The 25,061-nt window shown below is 38.1% G+C and overlaps 1 protein-coding gene across 1 annotated transcript in view; it reads left to right on the forward strand.

Moving 5' to 3' along the window:
• The window catches only part of pou2af2a (POU class 2 homeobox associating factor 2a), a 40,317-nt gene extending 16,206 nt beyond the window's left edge, over positions 1 to 24,111 (forward strand). The window contains exons 4-7 of the mRNA XM_088346163.1: positions 10,366 to 10,466; positions 20,067 to 20,106; positions 22,529 to 22,824; positions 23,620 to 24,111. Of these exons, the coding sequence (XP_088202289.1) occupies positions 10,366 to 10,466; positions 20,067 to 20,106; positions 22,529 to 22,824; positions 23,620 to 24,003 (821 nt within the window). The 3' untranslated portion in view covers positions 24,004 to 24,111. The remainder of the gene's footprint in view (positions 1 to 10,365; positions 10,467 to 20,066; positions 20,107 to 22,528; positions 22,825 to 23,619) is intronic.
• Positions 24,112 to 25,061: the final 950 nt, after the last annotated feature.

A 25,061-nucleotide genomic window follows, 5' to 3' on the forward strand; every position in this document is an offset into this window, starting at 1 on the left:
AACACAAACTGTTGGTGCTGCCAATTCACAAACACTAAACTTTATTCCGGTCCTAAATCGGATCGTTGGCTCTCTGACAAAAGTGATGTGAATGTGTGCAGACATATCTGAAATAAACATTTATGTTACCCCACTGAGCAAAATATATTTTCCAGACCTTTGGAAGAATGCAAAGTATTGCTCTCAACTATGACAAGGTACAAGGAGTTCCAGGAGACAGCAAGAAAGCGAGACTCATACACATACCGAAGCATTACATTACGTAATTTGTTTTATGAGAATAATCCCTATATGCGCATGATAGTCATAGGACGAAAGGGAAATTGACGTAAGAACAACATCTTTCTCTTTGCCGGACAGAATACTCTGTCGCTTGGAAAATTTCCATCACTGATCCAAGATCGTTTACTGTACTGTGATCTATCTATCTATCTATCTATCTATCCATCTACCTACCTACCTACCTTGGTCATATCTCTCAAGAGGGGTTATCGACAGCAAGACAAACACATACAATAAGAAAATAAAAAAGGGAAAAAAATAGCAAAAACACACAGAAACATTTTTGGACCACATGCCCAAACAAGTTAAGGACCTCTGCACCGGTTTTGGTCATTCTTTCGTCCCTCCAGATGAAATGGGACACAAGAAAACGGTCGTGTCACTCGGGTCAGGGTGACACAACACACTCTTTTGTTCAACAGCAGGGCCCGGGGCAGCATTCACTGGTTTACCCCTGCCGCGTCATACAGGTGTCCTGCCCATCCCTTAGAACGCGTCCAAACATCCCACTATGGTACTGTGATAAGACACATTATTTCAAATGCTGGAAAAATACTGCGCTGGCGCTTCTTTCGATTTTCAAAACTGCCTTTAATCTCTAAACATTATGCACTGTGAGGGTTTTAGTGTTTTCTGTATTGTATGTTTGTTCTCTAAGTATTGTTGGTATTTAGTCCTTACCTTTGTTGGTACTTGTTCTTACATCAACCCGTCTATTTTCTGCGCCAGTAGGGTCGCGGGGATGGTGGAGCCCATCTCGGCTATCTTTGGGCATCGGGAAGGGGACACCATGAACTGGTTGCTTGTTTTTACATTGTTGGTATGCTATTGTGTCTTGGTAACTGACTGAAACGAATAAATACATGTAATTGTTGTAATTATTATAAAATTGGTTATGCACTGAATTTATATGTCATATCTGTTTGTCTATCTGTGATTAACTTTTATTTTTTGTTACTTCCAGTTTTACATTTTTTTTTTTAAACTATTAGAGGAGGGCCATAATGGGAAGTTTTTTATCGATCCAACCTACGTTACTATAGGGTCGTATAGCTCAATGCTGATATGATACCGATACTTTTTGCCTGGGAATGTCGTGATCATTGAATCTTTGAACCCCTCACCCCTTGAGTTAGCTTATAATGATTTAAACACCCCACAAAAGTTTAGGCACTGTAATGATTTTCTTTTTGGATTAAATACCTACAATGCTCTATTTTAAGGGAGAGTTTGTGTTATTGAGTGCCTTCTAGTGGTAAAACAAAACGTATTTCAGATAAAAACAATATTGGTTTAAATTATAAGCAAAAATACACATTTCATTTAACTTGGATTTGAAAAATTTGCATTTTTTTGACATTACATGAGCCTCATCTTGAAAGAGCTGACCTCATTGTCGGCCATCTTGCTGCTACGTGTACGCAAAAATTTCAAAAGGGCTGGGCGAAAAAATAAAAGGAAACATGGACACTTTAGTCACTTTGAGTAGTTTCTATTCCTTCTTGTTATTAAAAAAAAAACGTTTTCTGTTGCACTAAACAGTACAGCAACATCTATTGGTTTCATAATAGATACTGTAGTTTGCCTCACTGTTTTCCTCTTATCGTTCTGTTTATCTCTGTTGTTCTTGAGACCCATGTTCAAAAGCAACAAAATCCCAAACCAGGAAAAAAAAAAACTTTGAAAATGACATACCTCTTCACTCATTGACGGTCCGGATAGAAGTGGCGCTAAAGCTAGGCTAACTCGCGCCGCCCAGTTGTCAGAAGGACCAGAACAGAACAGGAAACCCCAGAGCGTCCGTTAGAGTTCTTTATTTAGGGAAGCATACAGGGCTAGCGGGAGACGCGATGGCTGTCGGACGTCAGCAGCGGAGCCGGGAAGGTAGCTTCGGAACACGTAGCCAAATGGAGTGCGGAAGTCTAGCAGTTCAAGTTTACCGGGACTGGAGAGAAGATCATAGCATGGGACGGAAGCAGGTCGGATCGGAGGCAGGCAGGCAGAATCAGGTAAACACATCAAGACGGAACAGGTAATCAGGAGAGTCATACAGGGTACAAACGTAATCCTCAGACGAAGAGGTCTGGGCGTAGCGTGCTTAAGAAGGGAAAATTAGCCAATCAGAGGGCGTCCACGTGATTGCTCCAGGTGACTCGAGTTAGCAATCACGACACCAGTGCATCTCGGCTCCACTCGGCTCCACTCAATAAGCGCCAAATCTCATTCGATTAAATTGCTTTCGGCAATTTTGGGCTATTTTGACTCGACTATTTTCGGTTGGGCACCGAATTCCGTGTCGAGCATCGAAACATTTTTTTGCGCACATTTTTGGGTCGAACACCGATTTGGTTGAGCATAGAGGCGGTTGTGCCACTGTACATAAATCCTCCATCTTGTCTATTTTACTGATGTTTTTTAATGTGTCTTTTGAAGGGCCGGCCCAAGCCTTCATAGGGTCCTAGGCAAAATTTGATTTGGGGCCCCTATTACTTGTTAATTTGCATACCTACTAGAACTTATTCCATGTTCTACTCCAGGGGTGGGCGACTATTTGGAGTCAGGGGCCACATGTGACATGTTATACTTATTTTTAAATAGGTTTCATCAAATTGGTTTTGAAATGACCACAATTAGAGCAAAATAATGTATTAAGTCCCTGTTTTAAGCACTTCATTTGTAATTTAGTTTTGAAGTATTGCTGTAGTTTAATTTTTAATTTTTGTATCTCTAAAGTCAGACCTTTTGTGTCCCATAGTTTTTTGTCTGGTAGCTATTTGTAGTGCTACTGGAGTTTTATTTTTTTAGTTTTTTTTATTATTTTTGTAGTACTTCTAAAATGATATTTATGTATTACTTCCATAGTAGTATTTTTTTTGTATTTTGAAATTAGATTTTTTTAGTATATCTGTAGTATTTTTATAGTATTCTTGTATTACTACAGTAGTTTTTTAAAATGTAGTATTTTGTAGCATTACTGTAGTATAATTTTTGTACAATTTCTGATGTATTTTGTAGTTTTTCCATTTACGAATATTTGTTGTATATCTGCAGTATTTCTGTAGTATTTTTGTTGTACAGCGTTACCGTAGTTTTATTTTTGTAGTGCTTTAGTGATATTTCTATTGTAAATCTCTTGTAGTAGTATTTTTGAGGTAATATTTCTGTAGTAGTTTTTTATATCATAGTGTTATGTATTTGTATTTTTTTTTAGTATTTCAGTAGAAGTAGAATTCATGTATTTCCAAAGCAATATCTAAGTAGTATGTTTGGACAATTTTTATAAAATTTCAATCGTAGAATTTTTGTTGTATTTCTTTAGTATTTTTGTAATGATACGGTAGATGTCTTTCTGTAGTATTTTTGGAGTAAATAATTCTGTAGTAGTATTTGGTAACATAATATTACTGTAGTAGTATTTTTGTAGTAATTCTATACTATTTTTTAATTTCAGAATAAAAGCAAAATAATATATGAGGTCCCTGTTTTTAAGCATTATATTTAAAATTTAATTTTGTAGTTATTGTGTAGTATTTCTTTTTGTATTTCTGTAGTATTTCTTTTTGTATTTCTGTAGTATTTTTGAGTCGACGCACTAAGTGACAATGTTGGCACCAAAAACGTTAACCACTCTTAGGGGCCCCCTAGTGGGCCTAAGCAGCCGCTCAGCTCGCTTATGCTCTGGTCTCATGGCTCCCTCAACTCGAGCACTCTTGTCTGGGCCACCCATTATAGTTACTAGTCTTTTAGCCCCGTTCAGTGGACAATAGGCGTCATTGCTGTCTTGGCTGTTATCCAGTCGTTACAAACAGGTCACGTAACGTCGTCCAGGATTCTGTGCTACTGAAGAACTCGCAGGTGCTGGTTTTTATGGATAATAATAATAGTAATAACAATAATAATTATAATAATAATCATTTGGTCCAGTGTTTTTCAACCATTGTGCCTTGACAGTTTGTCTGCCTTGCCTTGGGAAATTGTATGCAATTTTGTCTTTGCAAAAAAAAAAAAAAAAACAACAGCCATTGTTCAGAATATTTTCTTTCTTCCAGTAATCAGTCAGATCACTGTAATATTTATCCACATCAGTAGGTGGCGGCAAATTACTTTTGTTTTATTTAATATACGCGTGATCAGGTCAGGAGCTGGTACAGACGCTGCCCTACTTTCAAACGAGATAGGTAACGGACGATTGTTCTAAAGTTAAATTTGTTCGTAAGTTGCTACAGTGCTGTATTTTGAATGTATGAGTATGTTTGAGGCTTGCATAAGTAACCTGTATTTTTTTGTACAAAAAAATAAACCTTTCATAAAATAATATGCTCTATAAAGATAAATAAAGTTATGTTTAACTTACTTTTGGAAGATAGGCTTCAAAAGTTAAGCGACTTCCTCTCCCTGGTAGAGAGTGGCTGAAAAAAAGCGATCCAACCATTTTCCAACAGCATCAAGCTTTCTTATTCCACTTCTTATTCCATGCCTCATATTTATACTTTACACCAGGGGTGTCAAACTCATTTTAACTCGGGGGCCACGCGATAGAACAAACATTCTGTCGGGGGCCGGAATAGTAGATTCAAGAGAAAGAAAAAGAGGGATAAAGAAATAAGAGAAAGAGGGAGGGAAAAGGAGAGAGGGCAGGACAAAGAAAGAAAGAGAGAGAGAGGGAAAGAGCGTGAGAAACAAAAGATAAAAAGTCGTGAGAGAGGGGGAAAAGATAGGGAGAAGAAGAAAAAAATCCAAAGAGAAATCGAAAGACAGGAGAGAAAAGAGAAAAGAAAGCGAGAAGGGTATGAAGAGAGACAGAGAAAAGAGAGAAAGGGAAAAAAGGAAGTTAGAGCAAAAGAGGTTAAAAGACACAGAGAGAGAAAGAGACAAAGAGCAACAAAAAAAAAGAGACACAGAGAATGAAAGACACAGAGACAGAGTGGGAGAAAAGGGGTGGAAAAGAGAGCGGGAGAGAGAGAGAGCAAGAGTGAGAGTGAGAGAGAGAGAGACAGAGAGAGAGAGAGAGAGAGAGAGAGAGAAGTACAGTGTCTTTGTGAAAGGCACCTGGCTTTGGCAACATCAAGTTGACATATTACAAACTGCAGCTTATTTTTATCTTGCGCTTCTCTGAGTGTTGTCTCGCGGGCCGGATTCAATCCCTTAGCGGGCCTGATTTGGCCCGCGGGCCACCTGTTTGACACATGTGCTTTACACAAACCATATTGAATGGATGCACAATATATTTAACAATACAAATATCAAAGTTTTTAGTGCGATGGAGATACAGAATAAAATGTTTCCATATGAACTAGGAAGAGGAAGACGGATTCTTCTTCGGAATAGTGCTGGGTGACATCTTGCAGCGCTACACGCCGGTAGCAGCGGAAAGAAGCACTACAGTAATCAGTGTGGGTAGACTTTCATCCATCATCTGCACCGCTTATCCTCAGTAGGAGCCCATCTCAGCTATCTTCGGGCAGTGGGCAGGGGACACCCTTATCTGATTGTCAGCCAGTTGCAGGGAACACAGAGACATACAATTCACTCGCTCATTTATACCTAGGGACAATTTGGATCGGCCAATTCACTTGACATGCATGTTTTTGGAATGTGAGAGGAAACCTCAGTGCCCGGAGGAAACCCACGCAATCACGGGGAGACCATGCAAACTTTGCACAGGAAGGCTGGTAGGTGAACTTGATCCCATGACCTCAGAACTGTGCAGCGGACACGCTAACCACTCAGCCGCTGTGCCGCCCTGTAGGTGAACTTGATTTACATACTGTCCAACAATTTATCTTCACAAGGATCTCCAGGACTACATGAGCCTACAATTACACATTTATATTACACATCTCATTACTAAATCACTTACATTTGCTGAAACTAGTGCCAAAAGATGTCATGAAAGAAAAAACAAAACGCGGTAAAACATGAAGGAACACATAAATGTCGGAAAATGACTGAAGCTATGTTTGACAACATAAATACTGTATTTACAAAATAAAACAAAAGCATACATGTATTTAAACATAGAAGAAAATGAAGGACCTTTCCAGTCCAAATATCCTTTGTTTTGGTTAATTTTAAGAAAACACTGTTCTAATAAACGAGTATATTGCGCCTCTTCTTATTTTACTTCATTACAATCTTTTCCCATTTCAACTTTGGTCAAAAATAGTAAAAAGGCATCAAATAGATTTTTTTGTAATTAAAAGTGAAAATGTTCCTAAATCTGTCTGAGGTGTCTTGAGGTTTTTGCATTTTTCCTTGTCCTCATGTAGGTTTTAGTTCAGGGGATGGTGTAATGATAGTCGGTAGTTTGCAATAGTCTGTGGTCTCTACAGCTCTTTGAAACTCCTAGTGATTACAAATAAACATAACTTGACTTGACTGAAATCCTGTTCCATATAATTTTTTTCATTTTTCATGTACATTATTGTTTAATTAACAATTTAGTTGCATTTAAACTCATGTACAAACGTCAACCCGAGGCCAAAGTTACACTTGAAGACCCACTGTGTAATACTTGACCACTAGATGGCACTGTGTTGTCTGGTGCGAGCGAGGCCCAGTTCCAGAGAGCACAGCGTGGCAGCTGTATGCCTGGCAAACATGGTGGCGACCTAAGTGTGTAAAAGAAATACAGATTTTTCCAACTATTATTTTTCTTTTTACGAAAAATAAACTTGATATGATAGTTCATGTATTTTTGCCTAATATTCAAATCAATGTTTTTTTTACAGGGTTAAAGTTTTGGTACTACTAGGAGGCAGTAAATAGTACATGGTACCCTTTAAAGGGACACTGTGTAAATTTTTTACCACTATATGACATTGAATTGTGTAGCACTGCCATGAACCGGAACCGGATCAGGACCCAAATGCGTGACGTTTCTCACAAAAGCCTTCTATTTTATGGGAAATGGGGAGTCATGCACGTTAGGCAGCAGTCTGGCGTGGAATGTCACGAAGCCAGAGGTCGACGAGATCGATAACATTTGCCCAAGCAGATATCGGACAGATGGGGTCAATACCGAACAGGACGGGACAGACATGATTGATATCAAAACAGGATATCGAAATTAAACAGGATAAACTAGAATGGAATGAAACTGGAAACCGATATTAGGACAAAATAAACGGAAATAATACCTCACAGGAAATACCAACAGGAAACAGTCAAAACCCATGTCTTGCGGGGCAGAGGTTTGTTGACGGACTGACAAAGGGTGAGTGAGAGCACTGAGCTTAAATAGAAGGAAAGCCAATCTGTCAACGAGCCGCAGCTGGCACAACACGGGCGGGGCCAATTGGGCGCCATGGCAACCGTGACAAGTACAACCAAAAAGAGTATTACAAAGTACAAGTGAGTATTTAAACTACAGACCAAACTTCATCATTATTTTTTGCAATTTTTGCCCAGCCTTTCATGAGGTTTTCTGTTTTTGGGGCTACCCGCAGTAGCAAGATGCGTACAATACCCTCAGCTCCCTCTACGTAAGCCTCATATTCTATATTGTATTATGTAAGTACGCAGAAATGGAGATCTTGGAGTGAAACACAGAGACAAAATGGATATGGAGTGTCTCAGCTAAGTCTCCGTTTGCAAGTTCTCAGTATAAGCCATTAAATGGGAACGTTTCATGGCTTCCACAGGTAGGTGTGCACATTTTCTTTTATTTCTTTGATGAAAAGCAGTTTTAAGGTGCAGGCTTCTAAATTTTTTTAGGGTAACACGTGTTTTGTGTCGGCGATCTGAAAGGTAAGTGAATTACTCTTTAAATGAAGTATCACATCCAAAACTGCACCTAAGTTATCAGCAGCTTTTAACTCAAATCTTTTGAACCATCTCTTGAAAATAAGATTCAAAAGCAGGGTGACATTGTACTTGTGAGCCCCCCAAAATATGGTCTACATGCTGACCTCCGTTCTGTGCATGCACTGTTTTTTGAACGCAGAATCTTAAACGCGGATGCAAATAATTCCCCCAAAACGTCCTTACCCAAACATTTGCATTTAAACAAATCAATTTTAAAAGGCTGAACACTTCACATGTGTTACGGTGAAGTAAGATGTCATGTTCCACGCATCCCTGCCCTCCTGACGCCTTGAATAAAGCTCCCGGAGGAGAAAGACGGCCCGCTATGGTGCTCAATGCAATTGTTCACTCGCTGTGAGACAAATAGTGTGCTCTGCAGTCCCAGTGTGCGTCAGATCCAACTTTGCACGGCATTATGGAATCTGGTAAGCCATTTCCACGCTTAAATGGATGCTATTTATTTATATTTTTACGAATTTGGTGCTGATTTGCTAATGTCTTTGCAATTGTGTGTTGGTTATACAATGGAATAATAATTTATATATACAATCAACCGATCAAACATATATACTTTTACTTAGGGTATAAACACATCTTATTTAATTTGTTCTCTTGTATTACTATATTAAACTGTTGTGTAAAAATATCACTATAAATAAGCAGAATTTTTTGCCAGAAGAACGAGGATTTGTATCAAATAATTATTTCTTCCAATGTATTATTTTTTTTTGGGTAGAATAATACTATAAACTTTCAAGAAACAAAAACTCAAATAACATAAATCTGAAATTAGGTCATTTATATGCTGAAAGGAGAACTTTCTGAAAATCCTGCCCAATTTTTGAGGATAATTATTTTCTTATTTTACAATTATATATGTCTTAAGGAGTAACAAGATTCTAGAAAAATAAGTGATAGCAAAATAATATGGATTATATGTATTTTATATATATACCGGTATATTTTAAATGGGATTGGATAATTGTGGCAGTTTTAAGAATATATTACATCAAAATTTACCCGAAAGAGAAATTTCTGAAGGGAGTAGGAAAAATATGTCAGAACAAGAGAAAGTACAGTACAATGATGATGAAATAATACTTCAAATAATTATAAATAATATATATATTCTAAAAGAAAATTATTATTGTACAAAAGTGGTCCCTGAAAATACATTCTTAATGTAGTGGGAATATTAGTTTTTTAACAAAATATGATTGAAAAATAATTTTAAAATCCAAGAAAATAAAAACCAATAGTACTGCCAACAGAAAAATAATATATATTTTTTTATTACTTATTTAAGATGTTTTTGATTTTTTTTAATACAAAAATAAGCAAACATATAACAAAAAGGCAAGAAATATAATTGTAAAAAAGACAAGTCATACTGGAGATTATTTTATAAATCTGAAATAGCAGAAGTATTTGAAGAAACTATGTTTTAAGACAAAAAGACAAAACAATACTTAAAATCATATCATATACCTGTTAACACTGTAATATTTTTGGTGTACTTCACAAAGTTCTTAAGAATTATAATATTCTCATTTATATGTGTTTATGTTAGGTGTATTGCATCATAGACAATCAAAATAAGGAGAGGAGACATCAATGGATTTTTGAACTTGCAAGGAGAACAGGAGATAAGACTTTTTAACATGTTCTAAATGCCCCCTGCCGTTGAGCTTTTTCTTTCTATAAGATCTTCTAGTTTACAAACATCAAATTACTGAAACATGACTGGCCCAAATTGACAATGATGCAAACAAAACTTTATATTCAAAGCAAAAAATGAACAGTGATAGTCAAAATAACGAACTTGTATCCTATGTAATCTCCTTTGCAGGTGTAATGTCAAATCAGAACTTTAAAGAATAATCTTGCACTTTCATTAAACAACCGTAAAAACTATGGACATGATTCACTTCATTTTACATACTAGTTATAGAAAACTCCAAGTACCTTTTGGTTCTGTCTTACAGAAACAATGTGTTTTTTCCATTATCAATCATTTTTCAAATAATGTCAGGGACCCCCTAAAGAGCTCCAAAGAACCGTGCGTGACTCCTTAACAAGTTTAGAGGATCGAGAAGTTCAAGTTTATTGGCGATGGAAAGCGTCTTCTTCTGTTTAGCCAATCAGAATGTAGAACACATTGTACAATGAAAATCTGCGAAGTAGCAAGACCGCGATTGGTAAACCGTGATACAGCAAGGGATTTCTGTACACCCATGTGTTATTTGTAGTGAAAGACTGTTTTATGATCCTATGTAGAATATACGAAAAGAGTGTACCAAGGTGTCCGGGTCAAGCACACAGTCAAAGACCTGTTGGCAGAAAAGCGATCCAGACAGACGAACGGGCCAAAATACAGTGTAAGTACAATATTATAATGAATACTTTTCTTTGTCCACTTTAATGTACCATGTTTTCTAGACTCTAAGGTGCAGCTGAAAATTCCAAATCCGCCCAAAAATTTGAAAGTGCGCCCTATAGTCTGGTGCGCCTTATATACAGACAAAACTGGAAACGTGTTACCATATTTGGGTGATTATTGATCAGTCGATTCATTTTATCTCAGACCACAATTGCATAATTAATCTGGCAACAGGGATCGAACTGGTTAGGAACGGTAAGAGCACCAAATCCTAACTACCGGGCCACCAGGGACATGGATGGTTGTTGACAATAGCATAACATTGGATGCAACGGGAATCAAACTCGGATGGCATTGAGGAGCGTGCCAGATCATATCCACTAGATCACTGAGGATACAGATGACATATTAGAAGGCAACAGATATTATCTGATTATCACACTATTTTTAGTCAACAGGCTGTACTTGCTTAAGACACACCATAGAAAATGGTGCCACTAGTGGTTAAAGGATCCAAACAAACTTAACAAAACAAATCAGATATGTTAAAAATCAGAATACAGAAATCCGTATACATTTTAATTCACTTTTTCAGCATTGTAAGTGATAAACAATTTTAATACGTGCGGCATTTATATTTTTGGGTTCTACAAAATTACTTCCCTTAATGACCTTCCCTTCATTTAGTTCAGAACAACCAAATTACTTTCCACAATGTTTTTCTTTTTATTTTGCTTAAAACAACCAACTTATTTCCTACAATGCCCTTTTCTTCATTCAGTACAGGATCATGTGCGCTTCTTAATGACTTTGCGAGTCGGCAATATGATATTGTATTTCAGTAGTCCACAACCTTTTCTGTACCATGGGCTGGTTAAATGTCTGACAATATTCTCACGGGCCGGCCTTATAGTAACATAAACAATTTGGTACTGTGACTGAAAATAAATAAAAACTCAATGAGATAAAAGCTAATACCTTTTCTGGTATCGTTTCTCACCCTAGTGGTCGAGTCCGGTTGTTCTCAAATAGTGGGGAGCGAGGCTCAGTCAGATGGGGCATGGGTGCGTTTGTCCTCAGGAAACGTTTTTTTTTTTTTAATTTTCAACTTTCCAAAGAATCAAGTGCAATAGCACCTTTATTACACTAGGGAGCAGTGGCGCTCTCATTGGCAGCGTTTTATTTACATTTTACTTCCAAGTATAAGTATGGAAAGTAGATACGAAGTGGAGCAGACCCTCGTGTGGCCCCTGGAAAAAAATGATTATTCCTGATGAGGAGACTCCGCGAGAGGATTTCTTCTTCCGATGAGAGGCGTTACTAACTGAGAAGCACTGAACTAGTGCAGTGTTTCTCAACTGATGGATCGGGACCCGAAAAAACGTTGCAGGTAATATTTCAGTGGGTCAGCCTTCGTCTTCGAAAAATATGCAAGGAAAAAAAAAAAGGATCAATTATACTCCTTAACAGTAGATGGAGCTAATGCCCTGCGCAATCTCTTCAATCGCCAGTCCATTGTATTTGAGAGGGACCAGATCTCACTTGACTGTGATTTTGTTAGTTTTATTGCCTATTTTTTCCATTTAGTATTGATGCTAACAATTTTAGTGGTAAAGGGAAGGAAAAATACAAAACAGTGACCACATCGATCAAGTAGAAGAAAGAAATGATTACGAAATACTAATATTGTGTACGAGTGTCTGCCTTTTAAATGCTGCTTGAAGGTACAGTAAATGTTATAACATTTTAGATTTTTATCTTTTTTCTCTGTATATTAATCTTTTAACCTACTTAAGATAATTATTATAGTTGGTTAGGTACACGTCTTATTAATATTTAAGATGCATATTTCTTTTGGTATGTGGCTATTTTAAAGCAGTTTTAGGGGGTCGACCTATATGTGATGAAGGCTTACATAAAAGTATATAGAGTAGTTAGTTGTTTTGGTTTTCCCAGTCATTTTGTTCATTTGTTATTTGAAAAATAGTCGGATGTACTATACTATGCTAGCCCTGCTTTAATCGGCAAACTCCTTTCATTCAATACATTTGAAATGTGAATTTTCTTTCTTGATTTGGGTTACGGCTTGTATTCAGAGTGTGATTGTGGGCTTTCAGGTTAGACCATTGGATAGGACCTGGTGCGCCGCAATGCGGGCTTGATTCACGTTGCATCCAATCTTATGTAATGGTCATCGGTGATATGTTTTGATTGATCCACCAATGCACAATTGCGATACTTTTTAACTTTATTTATTAATTCCATGCGCCCTATAGTCTGGTGCGCCTTGTATATGAAAAAAATATCACAAAAGACCCTTTTGAGGGGTGCGCCTTATAATCTGACGTGCCTATAGTCCATCTGGATGAAACTTTGTGACCACAATTCACAATCTGGAAATAACTTTTTAAAAGTCTTGATGTTAAAGCCCGTTTGTTGGAGCAAAGCTTCATAGTTGATTCATTGTCTATCTTGTAGCCCCCTCCCCGCTACCCACTCTAGCTTCTTTGCCTACAAAAGCTCTTGCAAAGCCAATCTGTAAAGAGCTAAGCACGGTGCTGAGAGCATAACAAAAGAGCGCTAATTCAATGCTAGCAGAAACGAAGCGGCCAAAAAGCTTGCGTGGGGCGGAGGAGGGAACGGGGGAACCGTGTACCGGCATCATAAAGAGACAGTGAAAAGCTGATGAAGGAGGCTGCCTATGCAAAGTTGGTGCCATGCACACCTGCAGGCCTGTATTGTCCATATTCTCCCACAGGCCGCAGACAACCTCTCTATCGTTGCCTCAGAAACACACATCACGCATTCTCACTTGCGGTCAGGCTCGGCTTTCGACATTGACATACACAAGCAGGATTGTTTTTTTTTTTTCACCCAAACCAGCTGACACCGTGTTGTTGTAGGACTGTTTGTGTATGTTTGACGGAGTCCGACTTTACACTAGAGTGAAAGTAACGACGCTGATGTGAGACATCTTGGATTTTTTTAATATGTTGTTGGATTACTGGTTTCGTCAACCTTTGGAAATTAAAAAATATATACTAACTTTCAAAAGTTTAAGGTCGCCTGGAAATGACCTTATTTTTTAAAGAAAAGCACTGTTTTTTTTTCATAACATTAAACATATCTGAAATATATTGTCACCGTGGTAAATGACAACCGAAATAAGGAGAGCAGACATTAATGGTAATTTAGCTGCAAATGTCTGTTTTTTGATGCAATACCTACTTAGGTGTACCTACGCACTCCTACTTACGACCATTCGACTTACATAAAACGATATATACGAAAACAAATTTCGGGAAATATCCGGACATTGCTGTAAGTTACATTTTGTATTGTGTTGACCCTTTTCCGAGTACAGGACATTACTGTCGAGCTTTTTTCCGCCGCTACCAGCATGTGGCGCTGAGAGAGGCCATCCAGAATCCACCCGGAAGTAAAAAAAAAACACTTTCTCTTCCTAGTTCGTGTGTAAACATTCTATACTGCCTATGTCTATACTATCTCCAGCCCGCTAGGAACTTTGACCTTTTTATTGTTTAATATCTCGTGCATCTATGCAATAGGGTTTGTGTAAAGAAGAGGCGAGCTGTTTTTTTTTAAATAAAAATGTAATAAGAAAGCTTAATGTGGTTGAGAAAATGGTTGGAATGATTTTTTCGTCCACTTTTTACTGCAGAGGACCTTTTGTAGCCCATCTTCCAAAAGTAAGTTAAAATCAACCTTACTTATCTTTATCAAGCATATTATTTTATGAAATGTTTATTTATTTAGTACAAAACAATACATGTTACTTATACAAGCCTTAAACATACTAATATGAATGAAACCTTAAACATACAAAATATAGCTCTGAAGGAACTTACGAACAAATTCAACTTACGAACGATCGTTCGTGAGTAGGGCAGCGTCTGTATAGAGGTGTATTTCCAGGAACCAGCACTCCACTGATGGTTTTTATAGTTGGGTGCACCTTATAATCCGGAAAATAGGGTTTTTAAGGTTCTTTTCAAATGAAGTACCAGGTTATTCTAAGGAATTACAAATTTTCAGTAACTTTTATCTAGCCGATCGTAACTAAATTTCAAGTCAACGCTATTTATTACGTCATCTCTCAGGCCCAAAAAGACAAGGAGCTCTTGGTTGAAATGACAAAGCTGTTAGTAGTATTTTTATCGCTAATAAATCATCTTTAAATTCTATTTCTACCACAGGTGGCTTTCAGCATTATACCAATGGGGCCAGGACTTCTTTATAACGTATCTTCGATCCTTTGTATGAACTCAAATAGGATGGTTGAAGCGCAAGGCTAGATAATACGAGGATATTGTGTGTGAGGGTATTCGGTTTTAAGTGAGGTTTCTTTTCACGTCACTGTTTACTTTTATGTTTACAAAAGGTGCCATGCAGGTAAATCAGCCCCTTCCTTTATGTCCTCTAATGTTGTCCGTTACGCTCGAGAATAAAAGGCCACTGAGAGCTCTGAGCAAACAGTGACCACAGAGTGACTCGTCCACCCCTAGCAACGTTACAGTAGCGCTATTTTTTTCCAAACAATTGTTTAAAGGCAAGCAATCACAATTTCAGGACTCGGTACAAAAAGATGGATTACCGTATTTTCTGCACTTGAAGGCGCACCGGGTTATAGGGCGCACCCCCAAAAAATTGTTTTTGGTCCTACATTTTCCATACATAAGGCGCACCGGATTATAAGGCGCTACAATGGGAACGTCGACAAAACAGTCAGATAGTTCAGTCAAACTTATTACCCCCTTATCATTCCGAAAGCTTGCAAAGAAGCAAATACATGTCGTAGACACGTGCGGATGCGGTGTCCGTACGATGTCACTCAAATGCATCGTTCCAAATATCATTCGGAAGGTTAAAGTCTTGGGATTCAAGAAATGCCAAACATTTCTTAGTTTCCATTTTATTTTTTGCTGGCAACTGTGTGGACAGCAAAGTAAGAATTTTATTGTGCAGGGAAACGGGGTTCTTTACTGTGCATATGACAATAAACACTTTGAATTGAATTTAGTTTAAAAATAGACTTATCACAGAAACATCAAGATCGTTCTAAAACAGGATACCGGGAAAATATAAAGCCGCATAGCTCACCTAAGTTCTCTTGCAGCCACCACGTTCAATAATGATACGTAACCATGGTCTTCTTACAACCGTGAGTGTAGTAAATCCAGGAGAGTAAAATATTTACAAATACAGAATAGTAAAAAATGTTTTCTCTATGCCGTAGTGCAACCCAACGTGTGATTCACATTCATCTTTTTCGGCCAATTGCAGGCTTTGTTTCGCCCCTTTGGCCTATGCGAGCCTGTAAATGATAAAAACGATCCGCCCCCCTTTACCTCCGAATAACTTTAGCCAATAGTGACTGATTGAAATGATGATTGACACATTGGTTAGGAAATGAAACGCCGGTATATAAATCCCAGCATACACCGCGGACTACTTCGCCTTCGGGGGAAAATCTAGTCGGCGGCTGCTTGCCTTAGTTGCAAGACTTTGCGACTTAATATTGATCCATATATAAGGCGCAGGTTTTTTTTACATCTATCCGTATCTTTTGTTGATATATTTTCGTTTATACATATTATAAGGCGCATGGTCAGCTTTTGAAAAAAATAAAGGCTTTTAGGTGCGCCTTATAGTGCGGAATATACGGTACTTTATTTAACGTACTGTAAGGTGCACCTAAAACCCCCAAAATGGCCAGAAATGTGAAAGTTCGCCTTGTAACCTCGTACGCGTTATACACCGCAGTGTAGATACGATTCGATATGCATAGTGTTTGTTGGTTTATTTATTTACATAAGTGTGTGTTACTGTATGAGGTTTTACCGTATACCACCGTATTTGACCAAAAATGCAATACATTGTGTGCAACGGGATTCAAACCTGGGTCGAGGCGCTGAGGGTGCTGACATTTTACCACTAGCTGGAAAGCTGACATACAAAAAGTAAGGGTGGGTGGATCAATCTGGTTAGGATCGGATGAATATTATTGTCTTTGGATAGTGTTTTTTTCCGCCGCTAACGGCGTGTGGTGGCGCTGTGAGAGGTTACACAGCATCCACCCCGAGGAAAAATCTGGCTTCTACTTCTTAGTTTGTGTGTAAACATACAGTGCTACGTGTACTGAATCTCCAGCGCGCTCAGAACTTTTTTTATTGTTTAATATCCAGTGCATCCATTCAATATGGTCCTTGTAAAGTGTAAAGAAGAGCCGTTTCTTTTCAAACGAAAGTGCAATAAGAAAGCTTGATGTGGTTGAGAAAATAGTCGGAAAACTTTTTTCCGGCAACTTTTTACCACGGAGGAGGACCTCTTAAAACGCATCTTCAAAAAGTAAGTTAAACTCAACTTTGTTTATCTTAATAGAGCATATTATTTTATAAAATGTTTATTTTTTTTAGTACAAAACAATGCGGGTTACTTATACAAGCCTTGAACATACTTATATAAACCTTAAACATAGAACATATAGCAATGAAGCAACTTACGAAAAAAATTCCACTTACAAGACGATCGTCCGTAAGTAAGGAAACACCTGTACTTACTTTATTTTCCAGTTATTGTGCAATAGAAGGTGTTTTAGTTGTCTTGTTGACATTGTTATAGAGTAGAGGTCTCTAACATTGCCACCTTATATTACCTGAGAAGCCCACTGACTGGATCTGATAATAGCTCAGCAGTCACAGCTAATAGTGACTTTTCTATCGTGATTTTCTAGGAAATTTTGTTTTCAACTAGCATGAGAAATAAATATCATGATCAGTGTCTTTAAGGACAATGTTTTTGTTGTTGACTCTACTTCTAATACTCACAACCTGGTAATGACATGATAATAATAATAAAAAGAAGAAGATTGTAACAACATTGTAATCACATAAGTTGCTACTTTAGATATACATTTCAAATCACTAGGTATTTTCCCTAAATCAGTCGCAAAATCGTTGGCGACCCCTATCTGCATCTGTACTTAAGTTATGTTGCTGCTTTATTGGTTTGACTCTCTTGATAGCGTTGTTTTGGAAACAGTTGTAATAGAAATCTTTGAAATATTTAAAATCTTTGTGCCGTGTGTATCTTAAAATCATTGCATTTCCGAGCAAAAAAGATCAGTATCAGATTGGGAGCAAACAATGCAGCATTATATTTACATACTACCGGTACAGAGAATAGGCCTCCACTAATGACAAGTCATTTGACCTTATTCCGTCATCACGCCATTTTACTCACGGTACCAGAATTGTGTGATTTGCATAGTGCATTCTGATAGGTTTACAGTTTCTCCCCGCTTCTTTACCTTTATGTTAATAACAATGTCATGGTTGCCATGGCCGTGCCCGTGTGTGTCACGGTTGTCGTGGTGCCCAATTGGCCCCGCCTGTGTGTGTCACGGTTGCCATGGTGCCCAATTGGCCCCGCCCGTATGGTGCCAGCTGCGCTTGTTGAGAGATTGACTTTCTATTTATATAAAGCTCAGTGCTCTCTTGCTTCAGGGTCAGCCTGACTCTGCCCTGTTTTCCTGTTTCCAGTCCGGTATTGTTCCCGTTCATTTTTGTCCTTTTTGATTTCGGGTTCCAGTTTTGTTTCTGTCTGTTTTTGTCTTGTTGTTATTTTCTCTGGTTTTTGTTCCCGTCTAGTTTCTCCTGTTTATTTTCGATATCCTAATTTGTTTTTTTTTATCCTGTCTGGCCCCTCCTGTCTGGTATCGACCCAATCTGTCCGATATCAACTCGGGCAATTGGAATAGGTCTCGTCGGTCTCTGGCTTCCTGTCCTACCACGCCAGACCGGCTTCCTAACGTGCATAACCCATTTCCCGTAAAATAAAAGGCTTGTGTGCGAACGTCACGCGATTAGTTCCTGTATTTGTTCTGGTTCCGACAGACATTACAAGAGCCAGAAAGCGAAAACAGAAGGTATTTTAACAAAATACTATACAAACTCTTTTATTTATTTATACATATTTAACCAAGACACACAGAGAAAGGAGTGGAGAGGCGGTGTAACCAGAATGCACTTTGCAAATCAGTATTTCTGGTACCGTAAAAATAGTGTGATAATGAGATAACCTTAAATGCCTTTTTGCATGTCATATGTACTACTGGTGGTCCACTGGAAAAGTGCCGGCACCCTCACTGCCATGATCCAGGTTTGATTTTTAACAGAGTTACCAATTTACCTAAATAATCATTGCGTTCTATGCTGTGTCAGTAGCTTATACTGTAACATTTTCATGCACCTTATAGTCCGATGCGCCCTATTTGTTAGAAATATCTGGACAAAAGACTATTTTTTAGGGGTGCGCCTCAAATTCTGGTGCCCCTCATAGTGCGGAAAATGCGGTAACTGTCAGAATCACACAGTAAGTTTGCACTTTGTCAAAATAGCATCGTCTGCGTTTGTCGTCGTTTCCAAGGAAAGAGCAGACAGCCTGAACTTAAACGCCAGATTTCCATACGCTGCCTTCAGAGATGCACTGAGCCGTACCTGGGCCATAAGAGGAAGTCTTAGCATCGGCAAATCACATTCAAATTCGGTCCTCAAAATTTGCTTGCCTCCCGGCCTACATTGGCTTCATATTATCAACTCTTTCGTGTTGACTATATGCAAACAAAGGAGCCTACCGATTGCTTTTGCTCCACATGCTGCTACGCTTGGGCTTTTGGACCTAAAACATACATTTTAGAATTTTGTATTTGAATTTAGAATTTCAATTCAATTTAAAACCGACTGAAGAGTGGTCCTTAAACATTGAGTAACTCAATGGTATTCAACCAGTGTATAGCGCACTCTATTGTGCAGTGAGATTTGGTTCAGTGAGCCGTCAGAATTACAATTTTAGCTTTGCAAAAACACATGCCATTGTTCAGTATCTTTGCCGTCTTCCAGCAGAGTAACGTTAGTATTCATCCTTATCAGTAGCTGGAAGCAGATTACTATTTATTTCCTGTTAATCTACCAAGTATCTCCCCATGAGGTATTTTAGTATATTTAGCAACTCATTTTGTTTGTACGAAGCTGTGTGAGAATGCACTGTAAAAATAAATAAATCAATAAGGATCTTGCACATAATTTTGCTGAATTTATTTATTCTTATTTTACCTTAAAAATAGAAAAACGGCTGAGGCAGTGAACAATGGTATTTAATAACAAAACCAGGAACAAAGTAACAAACAAACAAGGGATCAGAAAATAACAAACTCAATCCAACCTGTCAATATCAAAACCAGAAATGAAGCCTGACATGGAAATGCAAGGAACAAAGTAACAAACAAAGGATCACGAAATAGATAACATGTTTAAACAAAATCAAACATGATAATGTCCAAACTGTGAATAAAGACCGAACCAAAAATATAAAGTATTTTCGACAATCAGGGACAAGTGTGTGGAGATTGGGCTCATGTGTGTCTTGCTACACACCTGGTCGGCGCCGTCTGGAGGAAAAGTATAAAAAATTATACATTATACATATGTGTATATCATCCAAGCACTGTGTTTTTTCTGCCTATGGCAAACAAAGGAATTTTATTGTCACTTACATGTCCATTCTCCTTTCTTTATAGAATGGAGCGACAACCCCATCATCATTTGTTCAGATGTCAGGTGAGGAAATGCATGAGATCATAAATAAAAGATCTACTGTATATTGATATATATGTATATATTAGAATCTGGAAATGATTTTACAACATTAAATAACAAACATGACAATATTTCATTACTCCTGCAGCACAGCATTATTTGGTTTTCAGGTGGAGTACCGTAAATTCCGGACAATAGGCCGCTACCTTTTTGCTACATTTCAAACAGCGCGGCTTTTTATACAGTGTGGCAATTTATTTATTTGTTTGTGAGGCGGAAGATTGCAGGGATGTTGGGCATTTCCCTCCTGGTCCGGGAGCTGGCTTAGAACTGGTGGGGACCAGACTAAAAAATCCTGTGTCAATACTTAAGAAAATGTCGAGCACACGTATACGCATACAAAATACTGCGGTGACATTTGGAAACATTTCTTTAGAGAGTAATACTCCATAGTCCAACATTACTAATATAATACATAAAAGGAGCAAAAAAGGGAGGTTTGGCAGTTGGTGCTCTATGTAATATTTACAATGTACTGTCAATATTTTGACTTCTACTCCCACAAATTGAATCCTTAGTTTATATATCCAAATTGAACAGCAGTTATTGAACAAAACTTCTTCGCTTCTCTTTGCGTATCATCGGCGTCAATCAAATCAGATCAAATTTATTTGTAAAGCACTTTTCATGAAATAAATTCAAAGTGCTGTATGAAACTTTCTCTGTGAATAAGACAATAAATTCCCCACCCAACTACTTAAAATACTTAATACTCCGACACACATGATGGTTGAAATACAATAAAAACAAAATAATTAGTGATATAAATAAAATATGATTACTGCAAGGCACAGAGTAACCATGTGAGGAAAGGGGCCTAATGGAAGCTTATCTACATTGATAGGAAAGCAGCAGATGCCTTCTGGATTTTCAGCCATTAAACTACATCCTACCTCTGACAATCTCCAACCCGAATTTGTAAACACTGGAAAAACAGACAAAAAAGCAACAACTGTAAAACAATAATCTGAAATAAAAACTCAATTTTTTTACAGTAAAAGGTTATAAGTTAAACAACGCAAGCTAAATAAAAATAATCAATTAAAAACCATATTCAAAAAGCCTTCGCTTTAAAATATCAAGGGTACCCGGGCACAGATATCATCCGGGAGACCGTTCCATAGGTGAGGACCAAAATGGCTGAATACTGCTTCACCAAATTTTTGGTCCTCACCCTAGAGACATTAAACAAACTGCCTCAGGGACAGAGATGGCAGATATAATAAAAGCTAATCACCCAGATTGGATGGCCCACGTTTAAAAATTAGTAAAAGTACCTGAAAATCGATCCCTAAATGCATGGGGAGCCAATGCAACGATTTTATAACTGATAAATTCACATGCTCCAGAATTTTGTAGTAATTGCAAGCTTGCAAAGTTTTTAAGGAGACCAGAGAGCAGGGTATTACAATAATCTAAACAAGAAGATATAAAAGCATGCATCAGCACCTCCTTGTTTGACTTCGAGAGAAATGGGAAGACCCTGGGTATGTTCCTGAGATGGGAAATCCAATTTTAGTTACATTTTTGACATGACACACACATTTTTAACACAATCTGAAGGTCTAAAATTTTGGGTATTAGATCGCTGGAGTTTCTTTTTATCCACGAGGAACGGTAACGATGCAATTTGGTCCATTTCTGCGGCAACTCACTTCTGTGTTGCAATCTGGCACTATTCTCTGCAGTATGGTTGCCCTGGCGCTGTCGTCTAAAAACATAGGTTCGATTTTTTTACACAGCCATCATTCTGTGTTTGTTTTACTTTTTACGCAGTAGTAAATTCTCTATGTAATTTTGTAATTTGGTCCATTACTGCAGCAACCGCCAATTATGACAACTCAAAAAGACGACTTTGCATGTCTGTGTTGCAGTCCGGCACTATTCTCCACATTATGGTTCCTCTGTCACTGTCGTCTCGAAACATAGGTCTGAAAATTTAGTAGACCTCTCTATGTGTTTTTTTTTTGAATACTTTATGTAATGTGGTCCGTTAATGCGGCAACCACCAATGATGAAAACACAAAAAGTCGACTTTACATGACTGTGTTGCAATCTGGCACCATTCTCCACAGTATGGTTGCCCTGGCACTGTTGTCTAGAAAAATAGGTCTGATATTTTATGCAGTCCTTATTCTGTGTTTTTTTTTGTGCAATATTAAATATTGTATGTCTTCTGCTTTGAAATTGCCGTCTTTAATTGTCACATGATCTCAAAACAGGACAGAGGTAAATTATGAGGTTTGGGGGTCTCATAACACCTCAATTGCTGTTATTCCACTTTAACCCTGCAGTTTTAAACCAGAGCGCTCTGTAGTCCAGAACGTACACTAATCTTCTTTTTGTGAGTCTATAAAACTGTCCATGCATTTTTCCCCTGAAGGATCTAACATGTTACCCAGCTACTACGGCACGAGGCGTCCTTTCGCGTCCGATTCTGACTTCGGTCCATCCGCCAAGCAGTTTTCCCCCGACGTGTATTCATCTGCCTTCGGAGGCAGAGCACTGGGCTGTGAAACGTCGAGCTTCTCCCTCATTGACAGCTACTACCCTGACACCTTCACTGAATACCGTAACGCCGCTGCCACCCTGTCCAGCTCTGCGGGATCTTTCCTGTCGTCTTCAGCTCTTTCGTCCCTTCTGCCGGCCTTCAGTGGAGAGTCATCGCATGTATATCTGGTGTGTTTTCATGTGATTTTATGTGGTGAAGCAGGGAAACTAGTCCTTAAAGGGAAATTATGTTAAAACAAAAGTTGTTCATTTAAAAAAAAAAAAAACTGATTGGGATAATTATCAATAATAAATGAGCTATCATACGAACAAGCATTTCCAAGATACTATTTGGTTCTGGAAACTTTTATTTTTTATTTTGACACAAGGCTCACCTAGTGGGAGCTGACATAATTGTCCGCCATCTTGCCATCTTGCTGCTACGGATACCCCCAGAAAAAAAAAAAAAAACTTGTTAGGGACTAGGCTAAAAACTGGAAGAAAAAAAATGGTGCCAGTCGAAAAAAAGAATAGAAAAAAAAGATAGATAAACAGGTCCATAACTCGGTTTCATATTGGGTTTCTCTGATTAAACCACCAAAATTTCAAATGATTTACTTACAAAAGAACTGATATTTTTATGCGTCACAACTAATAATTTGGTAGTTTTGTTTAAGAAAAATAGAAGAAAAAGAAGCCCGCCCCAAAATTGTAACTTGTTTGCATTTACACATTTGTTAAATTGGGTATGTAATTTAAAAAAACTCCAAAAATTGGTGACTTTGTTTCAAACAGCAATCTATTTGTATTGTACAAAACAAGCTAATGGCAAAACATAAATTGAGTCCATTGTGTTAAAAAGTAGCCTGCATACGACCATTGCATATTGCATGTACCGCAATTCTGTGTATACCTACATGGGCTCAAGAGTCTGCAGAACTTTATTGCTGAAAAACAATTATTGTCTTGTGTTCTCACCCGCAGAAAGACTCATGGGAGCAGTCGATTCCAGAACCAGTACCTCAGGTAGACACCCTCTGTCCGGACAACTTGGTCTCAGTCTCGGTCCCGTCGTCGATGCCAGGCTCAGAATCGCAGGGGAGCCCGTCTCAGCCATGCCAAGCCCCGTCTTACACGTTGCATTCTCTTGAGGAAGCGCACTACCACCTGCTGAACTCCAGCAACTCCTACTCAACTCCATCATCTTCCTTTACCTGTCCTGCCTACATCAACAATGACTTAGCTTCCAAGGTCGCAGAGGAAGCAGAAGATTCAGGTCTCCATCTCAGCGTGGAAGCTCAGGCTGTCTGGAACAAGGAGGACGGTGTTAGCTGCTGGCAACCCTATGACCTCAGGCAGGCCTACTGAGTGCCAGAAGGAAGTCTGCGGTTCAGATCAGGAATCGGAGAGGATCCAACACTCTAAAAACTGTCAAAAGGGACCCAGTTTGGGTCTAGTTTGGTCATACCGTACAAAATAAACCACCAAAAACCACGAAAAATAAAACTCACAAGATTAGGTTGTTTCAAACAAAACAAGATACAGGTTTTTAGTTCAGTGGACACTCAAAATAAGGAGAGAAAACATCAATTGACTGTTAACTTGCAATGAGAACAGGAGAGGACTGTACAAGAAACCCTCACAATGACATAGCCCTTTTCTGAGCCCTCTATTTTTTTTAAATCTCCTAGGTAAAAAAAAAAGGTGTGGAAAGCAAAGAACAGCAACTTTATTGGCCGATAGTGACAGTGATGTAAATCGTGCATAGTAGTCAAAATAATAAAGGTCATTAAGGTAAACTATTTTCATTGCATTATTGAAATAACAGTAATTGGTCACATTTACTAGTTACCAAAAGATTACTCACACCCAAAACTACTTACTCAGAAAGTAACTAACTAGTTGCAAATTACTTTATACACTCGCATAGAAGCCAACCTACTAAAAATGATTTAAAGTAGCCCCTTAATAAAATAAATAAAAGAAAATGAGTACACACACCGGTTGAAAAAATAAACCCTTTATATTTGCTGGCTTGTGCAATCAAGAGACTCTCCATATCCATTTAGTGGCTGGGCTTCAAAGCACTCGAATATCTCCTTCATTTTGGGTACTGTCCAAGACATTTTTCCCTTTTTATCCAGGCATGGTATACTGCAAAAATAATCTTACGTATAAAAAGAACACAATTATGTAGACTTTCACCATAAATTATGTGATTACGTTTGCCTCATTGATTGAGTTGGTTGGTTGTTCCTGTCAATGCCCACACCCCTCTCCCCATGCCCTGATTATATTTTGCGACTAGTGACAAAGAAATATGCGCATATAAGCTAATTTGAGTATTTTATTTTAAAGTTGTAAATTTGGCTTACATGTGAGTGTATACAGTAGGGAGAATATCTACCTGGGTAAAAATTCAGCGT

Source organism: Urocampus carinirostris, chromosome 10 (assembly GCF_059441175.1).
Source record: "Urocampus carinirostris isolate Australia breed hairy pipefish chromosome 10, RoL_Ucar_1.0, whole genome shotgun sequence".
NCBI lineage: Eukaryota > Metazoa > Chordata > Actinopteri > Syngnathiformes > Syngnathidae > Urocampus > Urocampus carinirostris.